The sequence below is a fragment of the Theropithecus gelada genome, chromosome 4 (genome assembly GCF_003255815.1).
Source record: "Theropithecus gelada isolate Dixy chromosome 4, Tgel_1.0, whole genome shotgun sequence".
NCBI lineage: Eukaryota > Metazoa > Chordata > Mammalia > Primates > Cercopithecidae > Theropithecus > Theropithecus gelada.
In genome coordinates this window covers 109,193,378-109,217,827 of record NC_037671.1, presented here as the reverse complement: position 1 = coordinate 109,217,827, position 24,450 = coordinate 109,193,378, and the positions used below count along the sequence as shown (strand labels likewise).

The window sequence follows — 24,450 nt, the reverse complement described above, 5'->3', positions numbered from 1 at the left end:
ACCTTTGGATTTCCTAGCATTATGCCTCAAAGGGTTTAGTATTTATGTCAGTAAGTTTCGTAACTAGAATCTGAGTGACTTTTTTTTTTTTTGCCCTGTCATTAATCTGAGGAGGTTTGAAACTAAGACCGCTGTCATGGTTTCTCCTTTCTTGTGCATCCTGTCTTGCTACAGTTTCTTACCTATACTCATATAAACAACAGGCCAGCCTGTGGTGTAGAAAAGTGAGATTTTTGGAGGGCAGGGATACCGTAGCTTACTAATCTTTTGTATTTATCACCTCCTAGCTAGTACAGTGCCTGGCATCCAGTAGGTGATGGACAAATAAATGGAAGGCAGTAATGGAATGCTAAGTGCACCCCACGGAATGTTCTTGTTCACTAATGCAATGGGAAGTATGAAAAATGGTGCTAGACAGAGTGGAAATCAGATCGCATGGATAACCCTTTTGTACATTTGATAGGGAATAGTGGAGAAGGCCTGATACAGATGGGGACCTGAGGCTTTCTTGGAGTGATTAAGTTGCTCAAGGTCACCTAATTAATAAGTGACAGGACCAAGATGGGAATCCTGGACTGACTCCAACACTGTTGCTCCTAATTACTGTTTTATCCTACTTTTAGGACTCTGGAGATGCCACATGGAAAGAAACATTCTGGTTGACGAGTATCTTCTTATATGCTCTTACTTGCTCCAAGTCTTTGGGACAGCATATGACAGCGGGGGCAGCTGGCACATCTGTGTTGTTCCCCTCCTGCAGGAACAGGGCTTCTTAGATGGGAGGCTGAGGGACCATCCCTGTGCAGGTACATGTCCTGCTTGATGATACCAGGTCCTTCCAGGGCTTCCTGGAACTGTGCTCATTGTACGTTGCAAGAGCATTCACTTCTGGTTTTCCTTCTTGAGGAACCACATTGTGCTTTTTTCCTGATGGCTTATGTATACTTAATTGAAGACTTGTTTTTCTCTTTCTGTTTTTCTCCATGTTCTTAGATTTAAAAAATAGTAAAGGAGTTAATGAATGAATATATGCATATATAATACTATACACTGACATATTGTTGGGAAGTTGGAATAGAGTCTGTGTAGAATAAAATAAAATAAACTGGATTTAAGCAACAGCCACATCTCAAGGTGATTGACCCTGAACAAGTTACTTAAATCGTCTGAACTACAGTTTCTTTTTTATTAAATAAGAATTGGGATTAGTCAATGAGATTTCATGTGTAAAAGCAGGTCGCCTAGGACCTGGCACTTAGTGCTCAATAAATCTCCTTCCTCCATTTCGTCTGTTTTTGGAATCATGCCTGGTCAGTTTAACCCACTGTGTTTTTTTTTTATTGTTGTTGTTTATTTGTTTGTTTTTCTTTTGAGATGGAGTTTTGCTCTTTTTGCCCAGGCTAGAGTGCAATGGCACGATCTCAGCTCACTGCAACCTCTGCCTCCCAGGTTCAAGTGATTCTCCTGCCTCAGCCTCTCGAGTAGCTGGAATTACAGGTGTGCGCCACCATGCCCGGTTAATTTTGTATTTTTAGTAGAGATGGGGTCTTGCCATATTGGCCAGGCTGGTGTCGAACTCCCGACCTCAGATGATCCATCCGCCTCAGCCTCCCAAAGTGCTGAGCCACCTCCCAAGGTGTGAGCCACTGCGCCTGGCCTAACCCATCGGTTTTTAGTCTGTTTGGTTTATTGGCTTGCTAAGCTTTTTAAAATAATTTCCATTCAGTAGGACAGAGCCTTCCAGGGACCAGAAAAAGGGGAAATAGGTATTTGAGAAGTAACAAGGTCTCTTCAACACCTTGTTGCAACTGCTGGCCCCACGCTGTGGAGTAGATGTTGTTCCATGAACCTGCTGGTGTGGTCATTGGTCATCCTTACACATAGCTTGTTTCTTGGTGCTTTGTTTTCCTCCATGCTGTTTTTCTCCTGGAACCCCTGCCCATCGGCTCATCCGCATTTCATGCTGGACACCCCCTCCTGCTCTGAGGTTACTCCGTGTGCTGAAGACCCCTCTACTCTTCCTTCCTTCTTGTGCCAGCCATTCTTAACAGAACTGTCGGACAGCGAGGCAGTGACCACCTGAACAGGCCATTCCATGCGTTTCTTTCTTTCCCTTCCAGCCTCCAAGTACGCCAGCAGCCCCATGCATGGCTTCTCGTGTTTGCTCCTGGCACCTTGCATGATGCTTGACAGATTAACAGAAGGCTCTCAGAGAATAAGAGTTGAATAATTGGGGAATAGGCATACATTTTCGTATCAGTGTAAAACTAACCTGTGATTAATTTATGTAATTAATTATGTGATTAATGATTGGAAAGTTCTGGATTAGCCCACCGGATAGAATTTTCTGTCATTATAATTGTGGTCAACTTAAGATTCTGACATTTCATAAGTTCAAACTGAATAATTTTTATCATACTTTGAGGAGAGGGTAACTAATACTAGTCTTTTATTACTTTAAATTTAAAGCATGTTTAGTCACGAATATTTTTGTAAAGTTTGTAAAAATTAATGATCAATTTTTGAAGGAGAGAATTGATGATTTACAGGATAAGTGGGAATCTGAATAAACATCACTGAAGATCTGGAATCTACAAACGATCTAGGTTGATGCAGTTGTGTTTCTGTGGTTGGCTGCGTGCAGAGCTGTGATACACAATGTGAATTATTTAGCAAATGCAATGGAGTCTTGTGCAGCAGGGCTTTACTGCAGTACCTGTGTGCTTTGGCGATTCTCCTTCACTTACGTGTGTTTGCCTTCCTGCCTCCTGAAGGATGGCCCGGTCTTCCCCACCTGTGGACAGTCTCAGGCATTGGTAACTTCAGGCATCTGATGAGTGGTGTCCTTTAGAAGGCCCTCTCCTGGATCTGTGCCTCCACCCCAACCCGTGTCTCAGCTGCGGGCCAGCCTTGTCAGCACCCGCCAAAGCATTTCTCAGATACCCACGGGCTCCTCAGAAACAGCTCTTCCTCCATCTGCTTTGCCCACGTCTTCTCTTAATGGAATCATAGTATCCCCAGGCCCATGGGGGCAGTGCCAAAGAGTCAAATTGGATTTTGCCCTTTTTTCGGGTATTGACTAATTTCTCACATTTAGGTTTTTTTATTGTTTGTTTTGTTTTGTTTAAACAGGGTCTCACTCTGTCACCAGGCTGGAGTGTAGTGTCTCATGGCTCACTGCAGCCTCGACCTCCTGGGCTCAGTCCTCCTGCCTCAGCCTTTCAAGTACCTGGGACAATAGATGCGTGCCACCACACCTGGCTAATTTTTAAATTTTTGGTAGAGACGGGATCTACCTGTGTTACCCAGGCTGCTCTCAAACTCCTGGTAGGCTCAAGCGATCCAGCCACTTCAGCCTCTCAAAGTGCTGGGATTACAGGTGTGAGCCGCTTCGCCCAGCCGTTTAGTTTGTTTTAATGTTCTGGAGTAGGGGCCCTGACTGTCCTGATTCCCCTTCTCACTGACTGATTATCAGCTGTGTGCTGTGGGAATCTCTCACCTGTAGAGTGAAGTTGGTAAGAGTGAGTTGAACACCCCGGCTCAAGGCCTGGCATGCACGGCGTGACACATTTACCCCAAACTAAAAATCAGCAGGTGCATCTGCAATCCCCTTTTCAGTGTAGCCTCTGTTTTGCATGGGTCCTCTCTGCTGGCTCCAGGCCTGCCCCTTTCTGACTGTGTCCTTCATTCCTCTTACACAAACCCCATCTTCTTAAATAGGTCCCACATTTTCATGGTGCCATTATTTGTGACTTGGAAGTCCTGATCTCTTTCCCCGTATCTCTGTCTGGTGCAACCCTGGCTACTCCTCAAAGCTCAATTCCATTCTCCTTCGTGGAGCTTTAATCCATTTCCAGAATGTGCATAGTACCTTAAGGGTGTCTCTTTATGGTTGTGGCATATTGAATCTTGACTTATGGTAATTGGAATATGGGTCCTTTTCTCCTTTAAGGCCCTTAAGAGCAGGAGCCACATCTGGATTTTATCGCTGTGGCATAAAGTGGAATAGCCCACCCATAGTAACTGATCAGGTAAATATTTGACTTTAATTCACATATAGGATCTACTTTTACTTGTTAAAATTTACAGTATTCTTTGAAAGACCATCTCTGAATGGCCTATTTGAGTATATGGATTAAGAGCAGTGTCTAGATAAATATTTGAGGCTGATGGCCGTTCATTTATTCATTGTTCCCTCATTCCTTCATTAAACAGACACTGCACCGTCACACTGCCATGTGTTGTGTGGCAGGAACTCAGTGTATGAAAGGAAAGTCATTCTTTAGCTTCATAGGAAGTGGTTGTGATTGTGCATTGGATGACCAACTTTCAGAGCTTTATAAATCACTCATTTGAGTACCATAAGCTTTCTTATTATCTGCGTCCATTTTCCAGTCCAGTTAGTGACATCTATATTTTCTTCCTTAAAAATGTGTGGAATGCTTTGCCATTTATTAAAAATTAATTACATTTGTAGTGGTCAATGTTAAAAGCCAGGTGAGGTGAGAAAGTTTTCATTGACCAGCTGTATTCGATTCTGGATTAATGTTTTTGATATTTTTTATTTCACACTCTAGATTTTAGCATGAGACTGATAGAACCTTAAAATTATTACAGTCTTTCTCCCTGGCAGCTTCTCCTCACAAAATAAAGATGCCAGTCTCTGTTCAGATTTAAACAGTTCATGCCTTTTCAGTGAGCTGCTGTTTAAAATGAGTTCCTCAGGAAAAAAGTGACAAAGCTGCGCATATTAAGTATGTTTTCTTTGTCTTAATAAAAGGATGGCTTACTGCCGTGTTGTGCTGTTGTTTAATATTATAGAGGTTTTACTGCAGCTCTCTTGGTGGTTACAAGAGGGCTACGTTTTGGCTAACAAATGTAGTAAATGTGATGAAAATCCCCTGTGTTGTACATTTCTCTGAATAACATGTTTGTATAACAGGCTAAATACTTCTGTTAAAGAACTGCTTTCCTGAAATTGCAAATTCCATTCCAGATTTTAGTGTTACTAAAGTGTACTGTTGAATATTCCAAATTATATGGGTATTTTTAAAGCATCTTTAAAATTTGTCTTCATACACTGTCCTTTTTGAAGTCAGGCCTCTGAAAAAATTTAGAATTGTATCTCTGGATGATAGTGTTGACTTTCCCATTGTAACTACCAGGTACTGAACAGAGTTATTTAAAGACATTTGCCAAAGTTTTATATTTTGGAGTAGATGGCACTGATGTGACTGTGTGAATAAATCACATGCACAGAGTAATAAGTTTGTGTTAATATTTACAGGATGATAATTGTGGTGGTGTTCTGAGTCAACTGTGGGCCTATTTCCTCAGCCTCACCCATCTGGCCCTGTGGACTTTAGGTTGGGTTTGCCTTGTGAACTTGGGCCTAGGTGTCTGTGTAGGCTCAGCTGTCTCATCCGAGTTCCAGGCTCTAGCCTGGACCACGGCCCGCTCAGCCTGACACTCACTGCTGATGCCGACTGGGCGTGTCCACCGGGGAGTGTCTCCAGCAACCCAGTTCTGAGTATCCTCATGGTGTTTCCTTTCCCCAGTCCACCATTTGCCCCCACAAAAACATGGCACTGTTCAGTCTCTTAAGTTGCCCGCCTGGGAAGTTGTCCTTGGTGTTTTTCCCTCACTACCCTCCTCTGCTTGAGCGCTAATTCCTGAAGACGGCCTCAGACATTTTCTGCGTGTCCCGTCTTCATAGCCTTTACCCGAGTTGAGGCCGTTGCCATCACTGGCGTGGGCAGTTGCTTTAGCCCCTCAACCAGTGTCTCTGCCAGTTACCACCCTCCTACTTCCAGACCATTCTCACTCTGAGATCCACAGACCCCTGAGTGTTCACAGATGGACCTCAGGAAGCCGTGAATCCTTTGGAATGAAATATTAAGATTTCTTTTTATTTGTTTTTGAGACGGAGTCTTGCTCTGTCGCCAGGCTGGAGTGCAGTGGTGCGATCTTGGCTCACTGCAACCTCTGCCTCCCAGGTTCAGGCGATTCTCTTGCCTCAGCCTCCTAGAAATTAAATATTAAGATTTCTATATATGTGTGTAGATGCATTTTTCTGGCCAATATACTCTCAAAGGTTTTATGAATCCCGAATGATTCACAACCACTTATTATTTATTCTTTCACAAAGAGCTTTCACAGTAATCTTGTTAAAGTGAAAATCTGCTATGTTATTCTCCCGCTTAAAGTTCTTTAGTGAATATCTGTTGTGAAATAAAATCCAAACTTGTGAATCTGATGGCATGACCCTTCTGGGCTCCTGTCTTCCTGTTCACCCTTATTGCTGTCAGCTCTCCAGCCTGGATCTAAGCACCACTTTACTGAGATGCTTGCAGTTCAAGATTGCGTGGTGCTGTGTTTCACTCCGCAGTGTGCTGTACTGTTCCCTGTAGACCCACACTCCTTCCTATCTCCTGTTTCCTTCAGGTGTCTCTTTCTCCGTGCTTCTTCCTTGCCTGCTGGCTCCACCTACATTTATTCAACGTCTGCTGGACAAGGAGGTAATGCAGTGTGATATAGATGGGACAGTTAGCTCTTGAGGGCGGAACTACAGCTTCTAACTGCGGTGCCCGTGAAGGCTCTCCTCCACACCAGCCTGGCCCCGCTGTGCCCTGTGCATTACTGCAAGGGGCCAGGGAGGTGTGCTCGCATCACACTCGGAGCCTCTTCCAAAGGACTGAGATGCGTACTAGGGTATCTGGTTCTGTGAGGGCTAGTTTGGCATTTTGTATTCTTGTTCTGTCTACTTGTGTTGTTTAATGTTGAACATCTCTCTGGTTGACTGAAGCCATATGTCATTCAAATGAAACCTGTGCTTTGGTGTTGGCCTGACAATCACTCAGCTGTAGAGTACAGCAATAAAAATTAGGAAAACTGCACTGTTCACTAGACCAGTGGAATTTACAGTCACTTTTGTGGCTGTGCCCCACAACTCTACACTGTGGCAAATGAGAGTGCAGTAAATGAAGCCTTTGCCCTTTTTTCCCTCTGTGAATTACATATTTGTTTCACACTTGTAAATTGCTGTAGAAGCCAGATAGATGAGCACTTTAAAAGATTATAACAATGGAAAATGTGTTTTGGGAATGAAGTGCCTCAAAACAAGTACTATAAGAGGTGTTCTAGTGGATTCTTTATCATATCGTGCTAAACACTTCTGCAAACCCTTATGAATTTTATTTTAGGAGTATCGGGTAGCTTTTCTGTTACAGGAAGCAGAGGGTTTATATCATTGTTTTTGTAAAGTCAACTCTTGCTGGGAGTTAAGATATAAACATATGACACGTATGTATATACGTGCAGCGTGTGTGTGTGTGTGTGTGTGTGTGTGTGTAAGCTTAGCCTTCCTGTGTTTTAGACTAGTGATCTTTCACATACAGCAGGAAAGCTAAGAGTCAACCCATTCATGATGTTGGGAGCAAAGCAAAGCAAAAACTGCAACAAACTAAATCGCAAACCCTCTCTGCTGCAGCAGATGGCAAATGGTGATCAGAGGAGAAGAACCCTTCCAGCATTAGAAGATTTCTGAAGCCTGTTCCAATAGGGACTGCGGGCTTTTGGGAGCCCAGATGTCCCCCAACGGTATATTTGAGGTGCGAGGTGGAGGCCAGGTGGCAAGAGACTGCAGGCCAATGTCACTGGGAAGAAAAAGAGGTTTTCTGGGAGAGGGAGACATCTCAGTGTGAGTGAATGACCAGGTCGTTTAGTAGAGCAGGTCAAAGGAAAAGAGGGATGTGATAAGAGAGAGAAGCGAGGAGCTACAAAATGGAATGTTGGTCGTGAAAGGAGAGAGAAAGAAAAATAGGGAGAATGTTCCGTGATTGTGTTAGAGGCAAAAGCTTACTACAAGGCATTTCTAAGATAGTAGATAAGATGATGTAGTGTTTAAAGTGTCAAACTTAAGGCTCTGTGTAGAGTAGGAAAGAATTATTTAGATTTATTGTGTAAGTTTTGCATAAGAAAAACACACATCGGCCGGGCAATAGCTCACCCTAGAATCCCAGCACTTTGGGGAGCTGAGGCGGGCAGATCAACTGAGGTCAGGAGTTCGAGAACAGCCTGGCCAATGTGGCAAAACCCCTTCTCTACTAAAAAATACAAAAATTAGCTGGGCGTGGTGGCGCATGCCTGTAATCCCAGCGTCTGTGTATATATATAGTGTCACGTGTAATACCTTTAGCTTCTCTCTAAACGTCTGCGCAAATGGCATATTGTCTTCGGTTTTGCATAATTCTGTCTCAGAGCCTGAGGACTGCATGGGTTCCCATACCTCAGTACTGGGCTACTTTCAACACCTGTGGTTGGAATTTTAGTCTTTAGTGATACATACTGGTGGATCTCCGGTGTTCCTGTCCCCATTGTGGGGAAGCAGTTACAGCAGTCATTCCAAATGGTAGGTATTCCTTAAAAATTGCCTCACGGTTTGGGGCTGCAGTATTCGATTTGGGGTGGCAGCAAGTTAAACTTCCTCCCCATGGCTTATTTGGGTTCATATGGCAAAGATGTGTTCCTGACTAATGTGAGGGGGCATCCTGAAGGCCAGTGTAGCATTGGGGGAAGCCCTAATGCTTAAGTATGCACAGTTGATATTTGAGAACTAGAACTCATTCATTTGCATAGTAACATACATACTTCTGCTTTAAAATAAAATGTACTAATTTATTTCAGAGTCAAGCATTCATACAGCCGGTACTTTTTTAAGCATCTGCTGCATGCACAGCATGGCCCTGGGAATTAATAAAATTCTGCCCCAGCACTGCTTATGCTGTCCTGAATGATTCCTCTTTCTCTTAATGTGTTCCTTTCTTCCCCAACCAGGTTGCAGCTGTTCAACAGATCTCACTCTCTTTTCTCTTCTCTGCTGGTTGAAAGTGAGTCCTCCCTCTCAGCCTTGGTCCCGGTGGAGCAGCAATTCCCATGTTCTGGGATCCATTTCCCCCCAACTCCTCGGGCAGAGTTGGCCAGCCCGCCTCTTTGCTGTGCTTCTTTGGTGCCCCTCAGAATCTCCCTGTTTGCCCATGGGCTCCCTCTCTTCTGCTAGAGGCTCTTTCTGTGCAGAGATTCTGTCTTATTCATATTTGTACCATCTGTGGGGCCTGGGATGATTCTGTGGACATCTAATCATTGCACAATAAAGTATCAGTCAACACACGTGAATAATGGAAAATATAAAGGTGTTTGAGATCCATTTGGGAAAACAAAGCCTCGCTGCAGATACGGACTGTAAGGGCGCCTTGCCTTGCCTTTTTCTTCCATTGCTGTGGTCTCTTTCAATCAGGAGACCAGAAATACACCACAGTTTCCATCACCCACTGGCCGCATACTCTTAAAGACATTTCTCGGCCGGGCGCGGTGGCTCAAGCCTGTAATCCCAGCACTTTGGGAGGCCGAGACGGGCGGATCACGAGGTCAGGAGATCGAGACCATCCTGGCTAACACGGTGAAACCCCGTCTCTACTAAAAAATACAAAAAACTAGCCGGGCGAGGTGGCGGCGCCTGTAGTCCCAGCTACTCGGGAGGCTGAGGCAGGAGAATGGCGTGAACCCGGGAGGCGGAGCTTGCAGTGAGCTGAGATCCGGCCACTGCACTCCAGCCTGGGTGACAGAGCGAGACTCCGTCTCAAAAAAAAAAAAAAAAAAAAAAAAAAAAAAGACATTTCTCTGTGAAAGGATACTGATTCTGCACTTTTTCGTAGGATTGTTACGGAGGTAAATGAGATCATCTGTGTGAAAATAGTTTAAAACGTTTAAAAGTGCTCTGTATAACGTCTTGCTATTGTTGTGAGTACTAGTTTTGCGGGAGGGAAGGTGATATCGATGAGAACATTTTATAATGAGGTCTGTTTGATAGTTATTTTGTAAATCCTTTTGTAGTAAACAGAGCTGATTAGCTTTATACTGTATTTTTGTGGTTAGGGGCTTTTATGTTGAGGCCTCAGGATAGAGAACAAAGTAACGTTATGATAAAATCTTACAAGGGGGACCTGAAAAGAGGGAGAGTGCACTCTCTTAATTTCTGCATTCTCTAAGGGTAGACCCTGAATTAACACAACTGCCTGAGGTTTCTTCTGGCCTTCCTGGGAGTTACGGTCAGGGAGTGTTTGTGAGGTGCCTTTAGACGCCTCCTACCGACAGCATCTTACTTCGGGGCTCTCTCCCTGCATCAGATCTTCCTTATCAGCTTACAGTTTCTCAATTATATGTTAACTGTCTGTATTCTTGGTAGTGTTATTGTAAATTTCGGGTAGTAGTTACAATTTCTTCCATCATTTCTCCCAGCGCTATTATTTGCCTAGTATTCCTATAAACCTGGCAAAGAGCTCATTGCTAGGGGATTCCCAGGTTACTCCCAGGACTTGGTGCTCTCAGAGCTCCCACAGTTGGGGTCCTCCACTGCGGACAAATAGATTGCCTTGTCTTCGTGACAATTGGCTTTTCTTCTTTGGGGATCTGTGTGGAAAGTTAAAATAAGTCATAGCCCTTCCTCTCCTTGTTTTTCTTTACTTTTCTGAGCTTTACTTCCTTCTCCTCTGGCTGTGCCGCCTCTGAACGCCATATCTTCCATGCTTTCGTCTCCAGCGTGAGCCTGACAACACGCCAGCCCCAGTACTCGGCCCACGCTCCCCATAGCATGATCTCACTCTCCCATCCTCCCCTCGGGACTGTCACCTGGCTGGCTCCAGCCCCATCTCTTCACCTTTCCTTGCTTTGACTCTTGACTTCTGAGAGTTGCCGCTCCTCTGAGGCAGGTGCTGGAGGTGCTGCAGGTAGGCTGTTACCTGTTCTGTTGGTGTTTGCCTTCCTCCTTTGTGGGGGTTTCCTCTTGACCTGCTCTGGCTCTTCAGCCTACTCAGACCAGCAGTAAGTTCTCTTTCTCTGGCAATGGCATTCTGTGTCAACAACATCTGTAGGTCGGGGAAGAGGCATTTCAGGAGCCGGAATTGCTGGACCCTCATTTATTCTGATACAGTATCACTTGGAACTGTTTTCTTTGAGATTCTCTGGGAAAAAAAAATATCCTGCCCTAATGCAGTGTTTTCTAAGTTGCTGATTATGACTAATTAATGGGAGCATGAAAGTAATGTTTTAGGCTGCAACTAGAAATGTTTTTAATGGAAGGAATTTGATATAAAGAGTAGAAGATACACATGTAGCACATGCAGCGAGTGTCCTCTGTGTTCAAGGTTTTGACATAAACTATGTTTCTTCCTCCGAATTGGAGTCAAAACATTTGACAGCCATTATTCTAATTAACTTTTGGTATTTTTTAATCTCCTTTGATTCTCCTCTCCCTTTTTCCTTCTAATGATAATTTAAGAATTTTTTTTTGTTTTTTTGATAGTTCAGTTAAAGTAGATTTAGAACATGGTCTATTTCCGGGACAACCTAATGAAAAACTGAAACCAAAGCTAAGTGATTTGCCAGTTGCACGGCAGGTCTTCTCTATTTCATACAGGTCTTTGCCGCCTAATCAGTGTGCCTTCCCAGTAAGGCTCCAGCAGGTAAGGGTAAGGTGGCCACCTGGAGGGCCTTGTGTAGATGGGTGTTCCGTCCGGGAGGATTAGGAGGTGTAAGGATGGAGCACCCAAACCCCAGCAGTTGGTTTTTCCTGGATGCTGTACAGTCACCACGTGTCTGCTAAGGGGGTGGCCACGGTGTTTCTAGGATTATTAGGCTACCACTAGTTTGGGGAGTGAAGTGCATTGGAAAAAGGTTCTGAGATTCAGGAACCACCGAATGCCCAGATACTAGTGTTGCTAATTCTTTTTTCTGGCAGTAAGAAATAACTGTAGGTTTTAAACGATTGTGAGTGATTGTGGAATGTAGTATCTCTGGTCAGAAAATATCATTTTCCCCCAATTCCTTATATCTTGTCTTGAGCTCAGGGAAATCCTTCCTGACTACAGTGTTGCTGCTAGGATAAACTTTCATTGTTCTTGTAAGAAACATTTTTGAAAGGAAACTAAATATGTCAAATGAATAGTTGGAAATCATGTTTCCATGTAACATATACAATGTATCTTTCAAATTTAAAGGATTTGTTAAAATGAAAATCATTGTAGGATACTGTTTGAAACCCGGCTTTACTTTCTAAAGGTAATATAGCTAAAATAAAGTATAATTGGAATATGATCTAATTTCAGAACTAAAATATTTTGGCCCAGTTATCCTTATATGTTTTGGAGGGTTCTGTCTTAAGACAGGTATTTGTACCAGTTAATGTCCAAAATAGTGAAATGGCTTCACTGAAGTCTATTGACTTAACCTCAGAGGTGTTTAGAATGGGCAATCAGAATATATCCATGTTGAAGTATTGGTTTGAGGTGGATAAGTATCATTTTATGATTATTTATTGATTTGCAAAATGTATGGTTTTTAGGATGCCTAATTTTAATGATTTGTAAATATAAAACGGGGAGGCAATGGAAAGAAGTGAGACATTTAATTTGCTGAAAATTCTACATTTAGTAAGTCCTCCTCCCTTTCCCCTGCCTGCCCCTAGGTGTCTTTCTGTTACTGATTTTGAAATGTCAACATCCTATATTTTTTTCTGACCAGTCTTTTGGGACTACTTGGTACATTTGCCACCTGATGAAATTTTAAAAGTTGCAGATTGTTTTTCTCAAGGAAAATAACTGAATTATCGTCTTTTTATATAAACATTTACTTTGAAATATGTTGCTATTTCAAGGACTTTGATACTTTATCCAAAGCATCATTTCTTCATATTGCCACAACTTTAAAATGGAGTTCTTGTTTATTGCCTGGTATGACAAGTTTATCATGTAAGTTAAGTTTATGTGCTAAATGACTCACAAAGAACTCTCCCCTTCCCACTTGTGCCTAGAACTTACAGTGTCTGTGTTGGTAGAAATTTTGTATCCTAATATCAAACAAATTGAGTATCCCTCATCTGAAAATCCGAAATTAGAAATGCGCCAAAATCCTAAACTTTTTGAGTACTGATGAGATGCTCAGAGGAGATGCTTATTGGAGCATCTAAGATTTTGGATTTTTGGGTTAGGGATGCTCAACCAGCAATTATGTAATGCAGATATCTCAAAATTTGGAAAAGTTTGACATCCAAGACACTTCTGATCCCGAGCATTTCAGATAAGGGACATTCTACACATACTTCCTAAATTAATCTCAACTACATGATTTTACAATTTTAGTGTTATTGTTATTGTTTATTTGTTTCGAGTTTTGTTCTTGTCGCCCAGGCTGGAGTGCAATGGTGTGATCTTGGCTCACTGCAACCTCTGCCTCCTGGGTTTAAGCGATTCTCTTGCCTCAGCCTCTGGAGTAGCTGGGATTCCAGGCACCTGCCACCATGCCTGGCTAACAATTTTAGTTTTTAAAACTTAAAGAAATGTGTGTGTATTTCTCATTTGCAGGCTTCCTTCCTCTGTCCAGCTTCTTTTCCCACCCCTGCTGGCTCTCTTGTGTCCTCTGGGCTCCCCGTGCCTGACCCCGTACTGCTCTCCTGGGACACAGCATGGCCTCCAAAGTGTCCTTGCCTCTCTTGTCCCAGTCTGAGTGGCTGTTCGCTTCCTCCACCTTTCACTTCCATTTAATGACTAAGCCTTGTGGGAGAGTGGAATGGGCACTTCCATTTGTGACTACTGGGTGAAATGGTGCAGGTTTCCTAGCTCTTGACCATAACAAGGACAGAGTTGAACCAGTGGCCTTTCAAAGTCTTTTCCAGTTCTAGAAGTGTTCTTAATAAAATAAGGTAGTTCTTAATAATGTGTAACTGTGCCGAGCCTTCCAAGGAGGGAGGGATTGGATACATATATTTTCATTGAAAACAATAGCTCATTGATCCAGCAATATGTGGACTGTGTCCTGGATATATTTTTGAGCATCTCCTCATCCCTTCCCTTTACCCCAACTCAAACTATGATCCAGGGAACAAGCTGCAAGAAGTCAGTTTTTGAACCACTGATAGGCTTTTGTGCTCCACTAACCCTACCTTTGCACACAGAATTCAGGGGAGGAATCATTGCTTTGTGAAATGGTGGGCTGGTGGTAGCAGCATCTTCTAATGTAGAAAGATTTATTTATTTATAAACCCACTCCTCATTTGTTATGAGAACATTCTGAAACTCAGGAAGGAGACAGAAGACTCATGCTCATTTGAAGCCTGTCCTGTCCTAGGTAATAGGGACAAAACCCCCAGCCTCCTCCCTGTCTGTGTCAGTGTGCAGCCTCGTCTCAGTCTGTGTCAGTGTGCAGCCTCCTCCCTGTCTGTGTCAGTGTGCAGCCTCCTCCCTGTCTGTGTCAGTGTGCAGCCTCGTCTCAGTCGGTGTCAGTGTGCAGCCTCCTCCCTGTCAGTGTCAGTGTGCAGCCTCGTCTCAGTCTGTGTCAGTGTGCAGCCTTGTCTCAGTCTGTGTCAGTGTGCAGCCTCCTCCCTGTCTCTGTCAGTGTGCAACCTCGTCTCAGTCGGTGTCAGTGTGCAGCCTCCTCCCTGTCTGTGTCAGTGTGCAGCCTCGTCTCAGTCGGTGTCAGTGAGCAGCCTCCTCCCTGTCTGTGTCGGTGTGCAGCCTCCTCCCTGTCTGTGTCAGTGTGCAGCCTTGTCTCAGTCTGTGTCAGTGTGCAGCCTCCTCTCAGGAGAGCAGTGGGTGTCAGTAATGTACCAATGCTGGCTCTTCCCACAGGACTGTCTGTTCATGGATTCTGCAGTTGACACGATTCCCAAAGTCTCAGAGGAAGAAATTTAAGAGCCAAGTTGGGTCTTGGACGGTCTGTGGAGAAGTTGGACTCCTTGTATGATCACCATTGCCATTACTTCTCTCCATTGCTATGTTTTTCACCATGTACATCATTTAAATTTAGGGGTAGATAGATTAATGAGGAAATTTTCTCCCTGAGAAGTATCTTCATGGAACACTTAGACTGTATCTTTTTAAAGGATGATGCTTTAAATTGATGCATTTTTTGGAATTTTCATTTTTGAGGGGCTTGGCATTTTCTTTTATTTTCATCAGCTTAGTTACAAAAATCATTTTGGCGGGGCGGGGCGGCCAGAAGAGCAAAAGGATATAGAAAGGCTGTGGAGCACCCAGCCTCCCGCACCCTCAGAGAGTGGGCTTTTGACTCCTGGTAACAATGCAACCGCATAATCTCACCTCACCCCCAATTCTTTCATTTGAAAAAAAAGAAGAAACAATTTCAAAGGCTGTATTTAAAACCCACACACGAATGAGTAATTTATATGCATTTGTCATGCAAGTATCCGGTCCCCAGGGTAGAAAGTGGCCTGCCGTGAATGGTCTTGCTCCTCCTGTTCGCCTACAAGGCTCCCCTTCCAAACTGGAAGATACCAGTTGCTTGTCTGTTGACTCTTTTAAAATTCTAGTCCTCTTCTGGTAAATCCTATTTTCTGTACCCTGCCCCCACCCCATAGTTATCTCAAAGAGAACAGTCTCTTTTCAATCAAGCATTCACTGCACATGTTCCAGTCATGCGGTTACAAAGTTGACATTGCAGCCTCAGCAAAGGTTATCTCTTTAAAATTTTCTGAAATTCCCCTTTGGCACATTCATTTTGGCAGCTGGGTTTATATAGGAAAGTGGTAAAGCTCTTGGCTCCTCTTTTTGTGCTTTATAAAAATAGAAATCTCTGGCCAGAAGGGCAGATAAGCAAAAAGCTCCTCTGTAATTCCCATCACTTCTGCTTCCCGAGTGTTTTCTGTTTTACAGTGTAGTAAATGGTGTCCTCACCATGTGCTTGTGGACCAAGTGGGTGGTTTTTAGAAACACGAACATACTGTAGCCTGACACTTATTTTAAAGTCTTATTAGAAAACCCTGCTGTTCTTACATGTGTGTGAAGTACTGTTAGACTGTTTTGACTTTTGATTTTGTAATCCTTTTGCATTAAAAACAATGGAAACAACTCAAAGAGTACCTTCACGGATTCAAAATTACCAGTTACAGTTTCGGCAATAATATAACAAGAAAGAGGGAAAATCCAAATTGCTTTGTAGTGAGATGTACTCATTACTAAATAAATCATACCTCGTGTGCGCTTTCCTGGGGCAGCGTTTTGGGATGAAAACAACCAAATCCCTGTGAGACAAGGCAGCTCCGGCCTTTTTATTTTCCTTCAGCTTTTTCTAGGAAAATGTTGCTTCTGTGAGTAGAATTGACCCATTCGTTACTATAGATTGCCTTCTGAGCCCTTCGTTTGTTTCCACGTATCCTGTGACCTTCATAGGACTAGAGTTTTATGAAGTCAGGTTGATGCACTTCCATAGTTATAATTCTGTCATTTAAAAATGACGGTATATTTGGTATGGAAAACACTAATTTTTAAATTTTATTTTTAAATGCAAATATTGGTACCCTAGGTGTCAAAGCTTCCACATTAAAAGTGAGTGTGGCTCTTTTTACTGTTAAAAATTCTTTCCTGTTTTATATTGTTATATCAATAAGGCACACAAGCTTATAGGTGAATTTTTCACCGCTGTGACAGTTTAGGAAAGACCACATTTTAAAATGCCAGCTCTGTTTTCTTCAAGAATAGGCAGTATGAATTATTTAACTCTTAGGCAACCCTCCTACCATACCAAGTTTATATACACTGGAAATATGCTGTTTTTTTTAAGCTATTTTAGAATAAAATTTGTCATCCCTTGTATTAAACACATGCTCTTCTCTCAGCTGCGGATTTTTTCCTGTTGCTCTTCTGTTTTGTCAAAAAAAACACTGTAGACTTTATAGATCTGTGGTATCGAATACCCTCGATTGGATCCTCAGGAAGAAAGTGTTTTAAAGTGTGTAATTAGGGCACTTGAGCATAAAACTACAATTATACACTTGTGTGTTAATTTTGTGTACAGTAAGACTTTAGTTGAACACTGGTTGTAAATGAGAGGAAGCATTTTACTGCCAGTGAATGCCTGCATTTTATGAATACTTAAATAAAATCTCCTCTAATTGGCTGACCTGGAAAGAAAGGTGAAAACATCTGTAGTTCGGTGGGAGAGGAGAATACAAAATGTGTACTAGAGATTTCTTTTTACAGGTACCTCGAAAAGTGATCTCACTCTTGTGTGCAGCTGTGCTTGCTGTGCCTTCAGGATCGTTTGTGCTATTCTAGCTGCTGTTTCACAATAAAGGCGAACGGGGTGACAGCAGTTTAGATAGGCCAAGGAAAAGAATCAAGGGACAGAGTGGCATGGACAGTAGTTGGCAAGGAATTTTTGATATGGTTAAAAAATAAAAAGGCTTTGGGCTGATATAATTGACTTGCATTGGTTGACCATACGTTCGTTAATCAAATTCTATGTACAGGAGTTAGGCAACACTCCTTGAAGCTTGAAGGAGTTAATTTTGTGAAAACTAAAGGATGTACCACTTTGCAAAGTGGATAATAACATGGCAGAGCTTGTTACCCTAAAGAGATAGCCTGAACTGGAAATATAAATTAATTTAAGAAGTGTATAAATAAATTCATGGATAATAGATTCATACTGGTTATTAAGAGGAAATAAAGTCTGCTCAGGACATATCCCTGACTTCTGGAAATTGAGGTCATGAGAGGCACTACACGAGAGGCATTTAGTTCCCACAGCTATATGGAATGTTCACTCCGCAGAACATTGGTCCGACCTGCTATTCACTGAAGCTGTGATTTGCTAAATATAGAGCAGTTGAACTTACAATAAGCAGTGAGATTTTGTAGGCAATTAGTAATTGTAAAGAAATCCAAGAGGGATTGGATTGTATGTGTATGTCTTTATAATCTTATATCGTGTGTACCCTTTTAAGTTTTATAAAAAATTTGTCACAGCAAAAGACTTGTTACTGATAAAAAATGAGAACTTTTCAATGTTTCCCAAATCAGAAAAGGTAAATCTGTTTTACCATATGAATTTTTTAAAATTTCTAAGCTAGTGGGGAGGGTTAAATTATCCCAGATGTGCTGGTTTCAGAAAGCCTGTTAAAAACTGGCAATGTTTATGGCCCAGAAGTTACCTGTTAGGAAGGAACCAGGGCCCAGACCAGAACGTAGTGGACTTCAGAGCAACGTGAAAGCCATGGACTCAGCTTGTGAGTGAGGGTGGTCAGCTAGCCCATTCTGCAGTGTGAGATCCTGCTTGACCCTTTTGTATACTTTGCTAACTTCTTTCTCATCCTGGGTCGTCTTTTTCCTGTTAGTCAAGAGAAGCCAGATAAAACTGGAAGGAACTTAGCTTTAGTGTACCGTGTATACAGTAAGTGCTCAATATACATTTGTTGACTATTTCTCATTTTTCAAGGATGAAAGATGAATTTCAGGAAATCGTGAAGTTTTTGTTGTTGTTGTTGTTGTTTGTTTTTTCCTTAGATACAACTAAGGACAAGATTTATTTTTCTTCTTAAAATAAGAAAGTGGGGGGAAAAAAAGGCACCTAAGTTGTTTAGAAGTCTCATTTGGGACTGTGGAATGTCGAGCAGTTGTAAGATCTTGACCTTGTAAACTTTATTACCTTCTAGCACATTATTTTTGACTGGACATGTTGACATAATAAAATTTCCTCATGCAATTGGTTCAACCACGCATCAGCTTAGCATCTGAATTCCTTGCTGTGGGGAATTTTCAGTCTGTCTCTTAGGCATGAAAAATGGTGTTTGATCTTCCTATGAAATCAGGAGCCAGCAGGATTTGCCACATGTGAATGGAGCTGTTGTGGACTTAAGATTTTTCTTCTGCTTTTTGCTTTCCCATTTTGTAGAATTTACCTGGAGGGGTTCAAATCTGTGGTGAAAAACAAACACATAAAAATTAAGGAGCTTTCTTCTGTTTAAGATAAATTGTTATAATATACTTTTTGATAACTCTTAGAAAGACAGCAGCAATAAATAATCCTAAATAAATTTCATTTTGTTCTAGATTCATGAAAAACAGAGTTGGTTTAAGGAGTGATTTTGGTATATATTCTTTGAGGCTGTTAATTCTTTATACCACACACAGATTTTCACATTCAAAAATAACATTATACTGCATATGGTTTTGTAGCCTGCTATCTTTAAACCTCACCTCAATAATATAAGGATAGAACTTTTTGTTATTAAATATAATTAAAATGATAATTGTTATTTTCAATGGCTCTACAATATTTTATTGAAACCTCACCTCTGCTTTTTTTTGTCTTTTCCATCTCAAACTAATTTGTTATTGATGGACATTTAAACATTTAGGGTGTTGTCCTATTTTTGAGTGGAGCTGCAGTAAACTCCTTGCTACACACGTGTCTTTGCATACTTGTTTCATACTTTTTCTTTTCTTTCTTTCTTTCTTTTTTTTTTTTTTTTTTTTGAGACAGAGTCTCGCACTGTTCCCCAGGCTGGAGTTTAGTGGCGTGATCTTGACTCACTTCCACCTCTGCCTCCCTAGTTCAAGCAATCCTCCTGCCTTAGCCTCCTGAGTAGCTGGGACTGCAGGTGTGCGCCACCACGCCCAGCTAATTTTTTTTTTTTTTCTTGACCTTGTGATCCGGCTGCCACGGCCTCCCAAAGTGACAGGTGTGAGCCACCACACCCGGCCTCATACTTTTTCTTAAGATAAATTCCCAAAAGTAGAATTTTGGGTTAAAGGAATGTTGTTTCTATACATATTATGACTTGCCTTACATATTTTACTTTGTATATTCACCATGATCACTTCAGTTTGCCCTGTTGCTCTGTAATATTTTGGATTATGTAAAATGAAAACATAAACACTCACTGATAAGCATCTAGGAGCAGTCATTAATTATGAAACAATTTACATCTAGGTCTAAAGGCAAGAATGATTTAAGCATAAATGTGTTAAAATGTGTGTTACAGAATGATAAAAATGGAGATGAACAGTTTAGACTTCTGTATTAAGTATATATACATATTCCACCAATATTTTAAAGCTATTATTTATATCCATTAAAATGCCTAAATCTTAAACATACAGTTCAGTGAGTTTTGACAATTATGTACGTCTAGGATGCCACCATCCTAATTAGAGTATTTCCATCTCTTCTAGAAAATTCTCTCATGTCTCTTTCCAGCCGGGCCCCCTATCCCACAATCATTGTTACAATTTCTGTCACAATAAGTTGATTTTGCCTGATTTTGAATTTCATGCAGACAGACCATACAGTGTGTTAAGAATGTATACATTTAATGTAGTTCTTTTCAAAAAATAGTTCTTGATGGATGTGTAAATACCAAACTGTACATCTTAAAACAAAAAGATCCAAAGCTGATGTGAAAATTGTGTAGAATAAAAACAATAAGTCTTTCAAAAGAATAAAATTGGACACTTTACCTTACACTATATATAAAAATTAACTAATAATCTATCATACACCTAAGTGTGTAAGAGCTTAAAGCTATAAAACTCTTTTTTTTTTCTTTTTCTTTTCTTTTTTTTTTTTGAGACGAAGTCTTGCTCTGTCACCCAGGCTGTAGTGCAATGGTGCGATCTCAGCTCACTGCAACCTCCGCCTCCCGGTTCATGTGATTCTCCTGCCTCAGCCTCCCGAGCAGCTGGGATCACAGGCACTCACCACCACGCCTGGCTGATTTTTGTATTTTCACCACATTGGCCAGGCTGGTCTTGAATTCCTGACCTCAAATGATCCACCCGCCTCAGCCTCCCAAAGTGCTAGGATTACAGGCATGAGCCACTGTGCCCAGCTATAAAACTCTTAAAAGAAAACAGGGGAAAAGTTTGGCACTGGATTTGGTAATTATTCCTTGGACATGACACCAAAAGCATAGGCAACAAAATAAAGGACAAACTGGAGTACTTCAAAGTTTTAAAAACTTTTGAGCATCAAAGGATACTATCGAGAGAGTGAAAAGGTATAACCGACAGAATAGGAGAAAATATTTGCAAATCATATATCTGATAAGGGATTAATATCTATATAAAACACTCCTATCAACAACAAAACAAATAACCCAATTAAAAAATGGCAAAGGACTTGAATAAACATTTTTCCAAAGAAGATATATACATGGCCAATAAGCACATGAGAAGATACTCAGCAGCACTGATGATTAGAGAAATTTCATATTTCACAGTGAGTATGTTATCACTTCACACCCAGTATTAGTACAGCTGATACTTAATATTAAGAAAAGCCCAGAAAATACCAAGTGTTGTCAAGGATATGGAGAAATTGGAACCCTTGTGTCCTGTTGGTGGGAGTGTAAAATGGTGTAGCCACTGTGAGAAACAGTATGATAGTTCTCAAAAAATTAAACATAGAATTACCATATACTCCAGCAATCCCACTTCTGGGAATGTACCCCAAGATGTAAAAGCAACAATTCGACCAGATATTTGTAAACCCCTATTCAGAGCAGTATTTTTCACAATACCCCAAAGTTGAAAACAGCCCAGTATTTATCCGTGGGTGAGTCGATAAACAGTTATGCTGTATACATTCCGTAGCCTTAAAACAAAATGAAACATGATACACACCACAACGTGGATGAACCCTGAATACATTATGCTAACTCAGACACAAAATAAGTCAGACACAGAGGAACAAATATTGTGTGATTCTGCCTATGTGAGGTAGCAAGACTAACCAAATTCATAGAGTCAGAAAGTATAATAGTGCTTGCCGGCGGTTGGGGTGGGGAACAGAATGTGCAGTTGTTATTTCCAGGGCGCAGTTTCCGTTTTGGATGATGAAATCCTGGAGAAGGATGGTGGTGATGGTTGGCCAACAGTGTGAATGTACTTATGCATCATTGAACTGTGTACTTAAAATGGTTAAAATGGTCAATTTTGTGTATATTTTAGCACAATTAAAAATTAAAGTCTTTAGACATTGAAGATCAGGAGAAAGTTACTCATTCTATTACATAGCAAAAAAGTAGCATGTTAGAATTCAGTAGCGGGGAGTTTTCACCACCTTAGGTATGTCTCTGATAAGTTTAGGACAATGCCAAGTATTTCTTTTGTTCATAGATTGTCTTCCTCCAAAAGGAGGAACAAACTGACAACCTAAGTAGATTGAGATATTCAGAGGCACCAGATCCATGATAGAAACTGGGGCGTGTTTTAGTATCCTAACTTCAAAGCTCACGTCGAGGAGGTTCTAATACCTGTTGCAGTGTTTTTCTGTGCTTTCCAAGCGATAGAACTGGACTGGATTCGTTTAGTGCAAGGCAGCAGCTCTTAACGTTTCCATTGACCGTGGTGTGTGATTTCTATACGTATTTCGGGAAGTTCAGTCAACAGACATTCACCGAGCTCTTAGTACCGGACAGGCGTGCTGAATACAGTGATGAACTAAACCAGCAAAGGCCTGTCCTGTGCAGTGGACAGTCCAGTGGTGTGGTGGTGTTCAGTGGTCTAATGAGTTGGAGAAATCTTGGATGTAAAGGTGGACAGGTTTCCAGACTTTTTAAAGGATTTCACATATCCTTTAGTGTGATGATATGGTATGTTTTCTTTTTATAGTATATTTATTTTTTAAACTTTTTTAAATTATAGAACTCATTTCTGTGTGATATTCTATAGAATTAGTGTACCTTGTAGGACCCATAGGGAAATCAGTGACCTTTAGGGAAATGCTGGCGTAAAGTTCTGTCTGTTAGAGGTTCACCAACCTACAGGACACTTCTTTCCCTTGGGAGGAGACCATAATGAAGGCTTCCTCCTAGTTCTGTCCTGAATACCCTGATGGCTTGTGAGGAGACGAACAGCCACTCAGACACCAGAACTCAGAAGAGCCATGGCCGGGAGCGTCCTAGGTGAAAGGCCTGGGAGTGATTGGAGCACCTGGTCTTGTAGTCAGGGACTTGGCCTTTGAGCTCTCTTTTCCCAGGACACCTCCTGGGGTGTCCCCTCCTGCCTTGTGTGAGTGCTTGAGCTTCCCAGGGCCACCTCTTTTTGGGAGGAGGTTGACTGGGGTGGAGGCAAAATCTTTATTGTAAAAGTGGGAAATTGTGAAATAATTTAGGCTTACAGAAAATTACAGATGCAAATATAACAGACACACTTGTGTAATTACACATAAAGTATATACAGGTGTGTGTGTGTGTATATATATAAAAATATATGTATATAAAATTATATACAGGTATAAAAATAACATTTTACCCAATTTGCTTCACATCTTTCTTTTTGTAAAGGAACAAAGCACGGCTGAAGCCACGCCCCATCATCCCCAATCCTTTTCAATGCGTGTTTCTATACTTTTGCTATATGTATGTTTATAAACAGTATACACTAATATCTTATGTATTAAAATTTTATACAAATGGTATGCTACTGCATTAACTTTTTGTTGCTTTCTTTTTAAACTCAACATTGTATTTTTTAGTTTTGAACCATTTTGATGTGTGATGTCTTACTCCTTCCTTTTTACTCCTGTATACATTTAATTGTGTGCCTATAGCAAAGTTAACTTTTCCAATTTACCTCCTGTCCTAGAGTTAGATTTTGTCCTCTTCTGTCAATTGTAGTAGACAGGACTGCATTGAATATCCTTCCTGGAACATGCGTGTTCGTGGGTGTATACTTACAAGGTACATGGCTGGGTTGTGGGGTCAGTGTACCTTTAAACCTGGTAGGACGCTGCTCTCCAAAACTTCTTCAGGCCGGGCGCAGTAGCTCATGCCTCTAATCCCACCATTTTGGGAGGCCACGGCAGGTGGATCACCTGAGGTCGGGAGTTCGAGACCAGCCTGACCAATATGATGAAACCTGTCTCTGCTAACAATACATAAATTAGCGGGGCGTGGTGTCACGCACCTATAATCCCAGCTACTTGGGAGGCGGAGACAGGAGAATCGCCTGAATCTGGGAGCCAGAGGTTGCAGTGAGCTGAGATCACACAACTGCACTCTAGCCTGGGCAACAAGAACAAAACTCCGTCTCAAAAGTAGTAATAATAATAATAAATTAATTAATTAAAAAAAAAACAATGTACGCGGCGGCTCACACCTGTAATCTCAGCACTTTGGGAGGCCGAGGCGGGCGGATTACAAGGTCAAGAGATTGATACTATCCTGGCCTACATGGTGAAACCCCATCTCTACTAAAAATACAAAAATTACCTGGGCATGGTGGCGGGCGCCTGTAGTCCCAGCTACTCGGGAGGCTGAGGCAGCGCTTGAACCCAGGAGGCAAAGGTTGCAGTGAACTGAGATCACGCCACTGCACTCCAGCCTGGCAACAGAGTGAGACTCCATCTCAAACAAAACCAAACAAAACCAAACTTCTTTAGAAGGAAAAAGGGAGAGAGGGTAACCTTTGGTCATTTCATTAATTTTGGAGGATGAGCCAAAAGTTCAGGGTATGGTGAAATGAAAAATGAGTCCTGACCCTGCATATCTAACATGATACAGAAATGTGGAAGGTAGTACTTGTGTTCTTTATTGGGTTAATTTTCTAAAATAAATATTTAAGTGAATCATTTTTAGCTGTAAATTTTTTGTTGTTG

At 41.6% G+C, this 24,450-nt stretch overlaps 1 protein-coding gene across 3 annotated transcripts in view; it reads left to right on the top strand.

Annotated features, from left to right (window-relative positions):
- Positions 1-24,450, top strand: part of ARID1B (AT-rich interaction domain 1B) — a 444,496-nt gene that overhangs the window by 97,392 nt on the left and 322,654 nt on the right. The window contains exons 3-4 of one of the 3 annotated variants that reach the window (XM_025381993.1): positions 624-658; positions 1,565-1,568. The exons of the other annotated variants lie outside the window; for them this stretch is intronic. Coding sequence (XP_025237778.1) covers positions 624-658; positions 1,565-1,568 — 39 coding nt within the window. The remainder of the gene's footprint in view (positions 1-623; positions 659-1,564; positions 1,569-24,450) is intronic. 3 annotated transcript variants of the gene reach the window in all.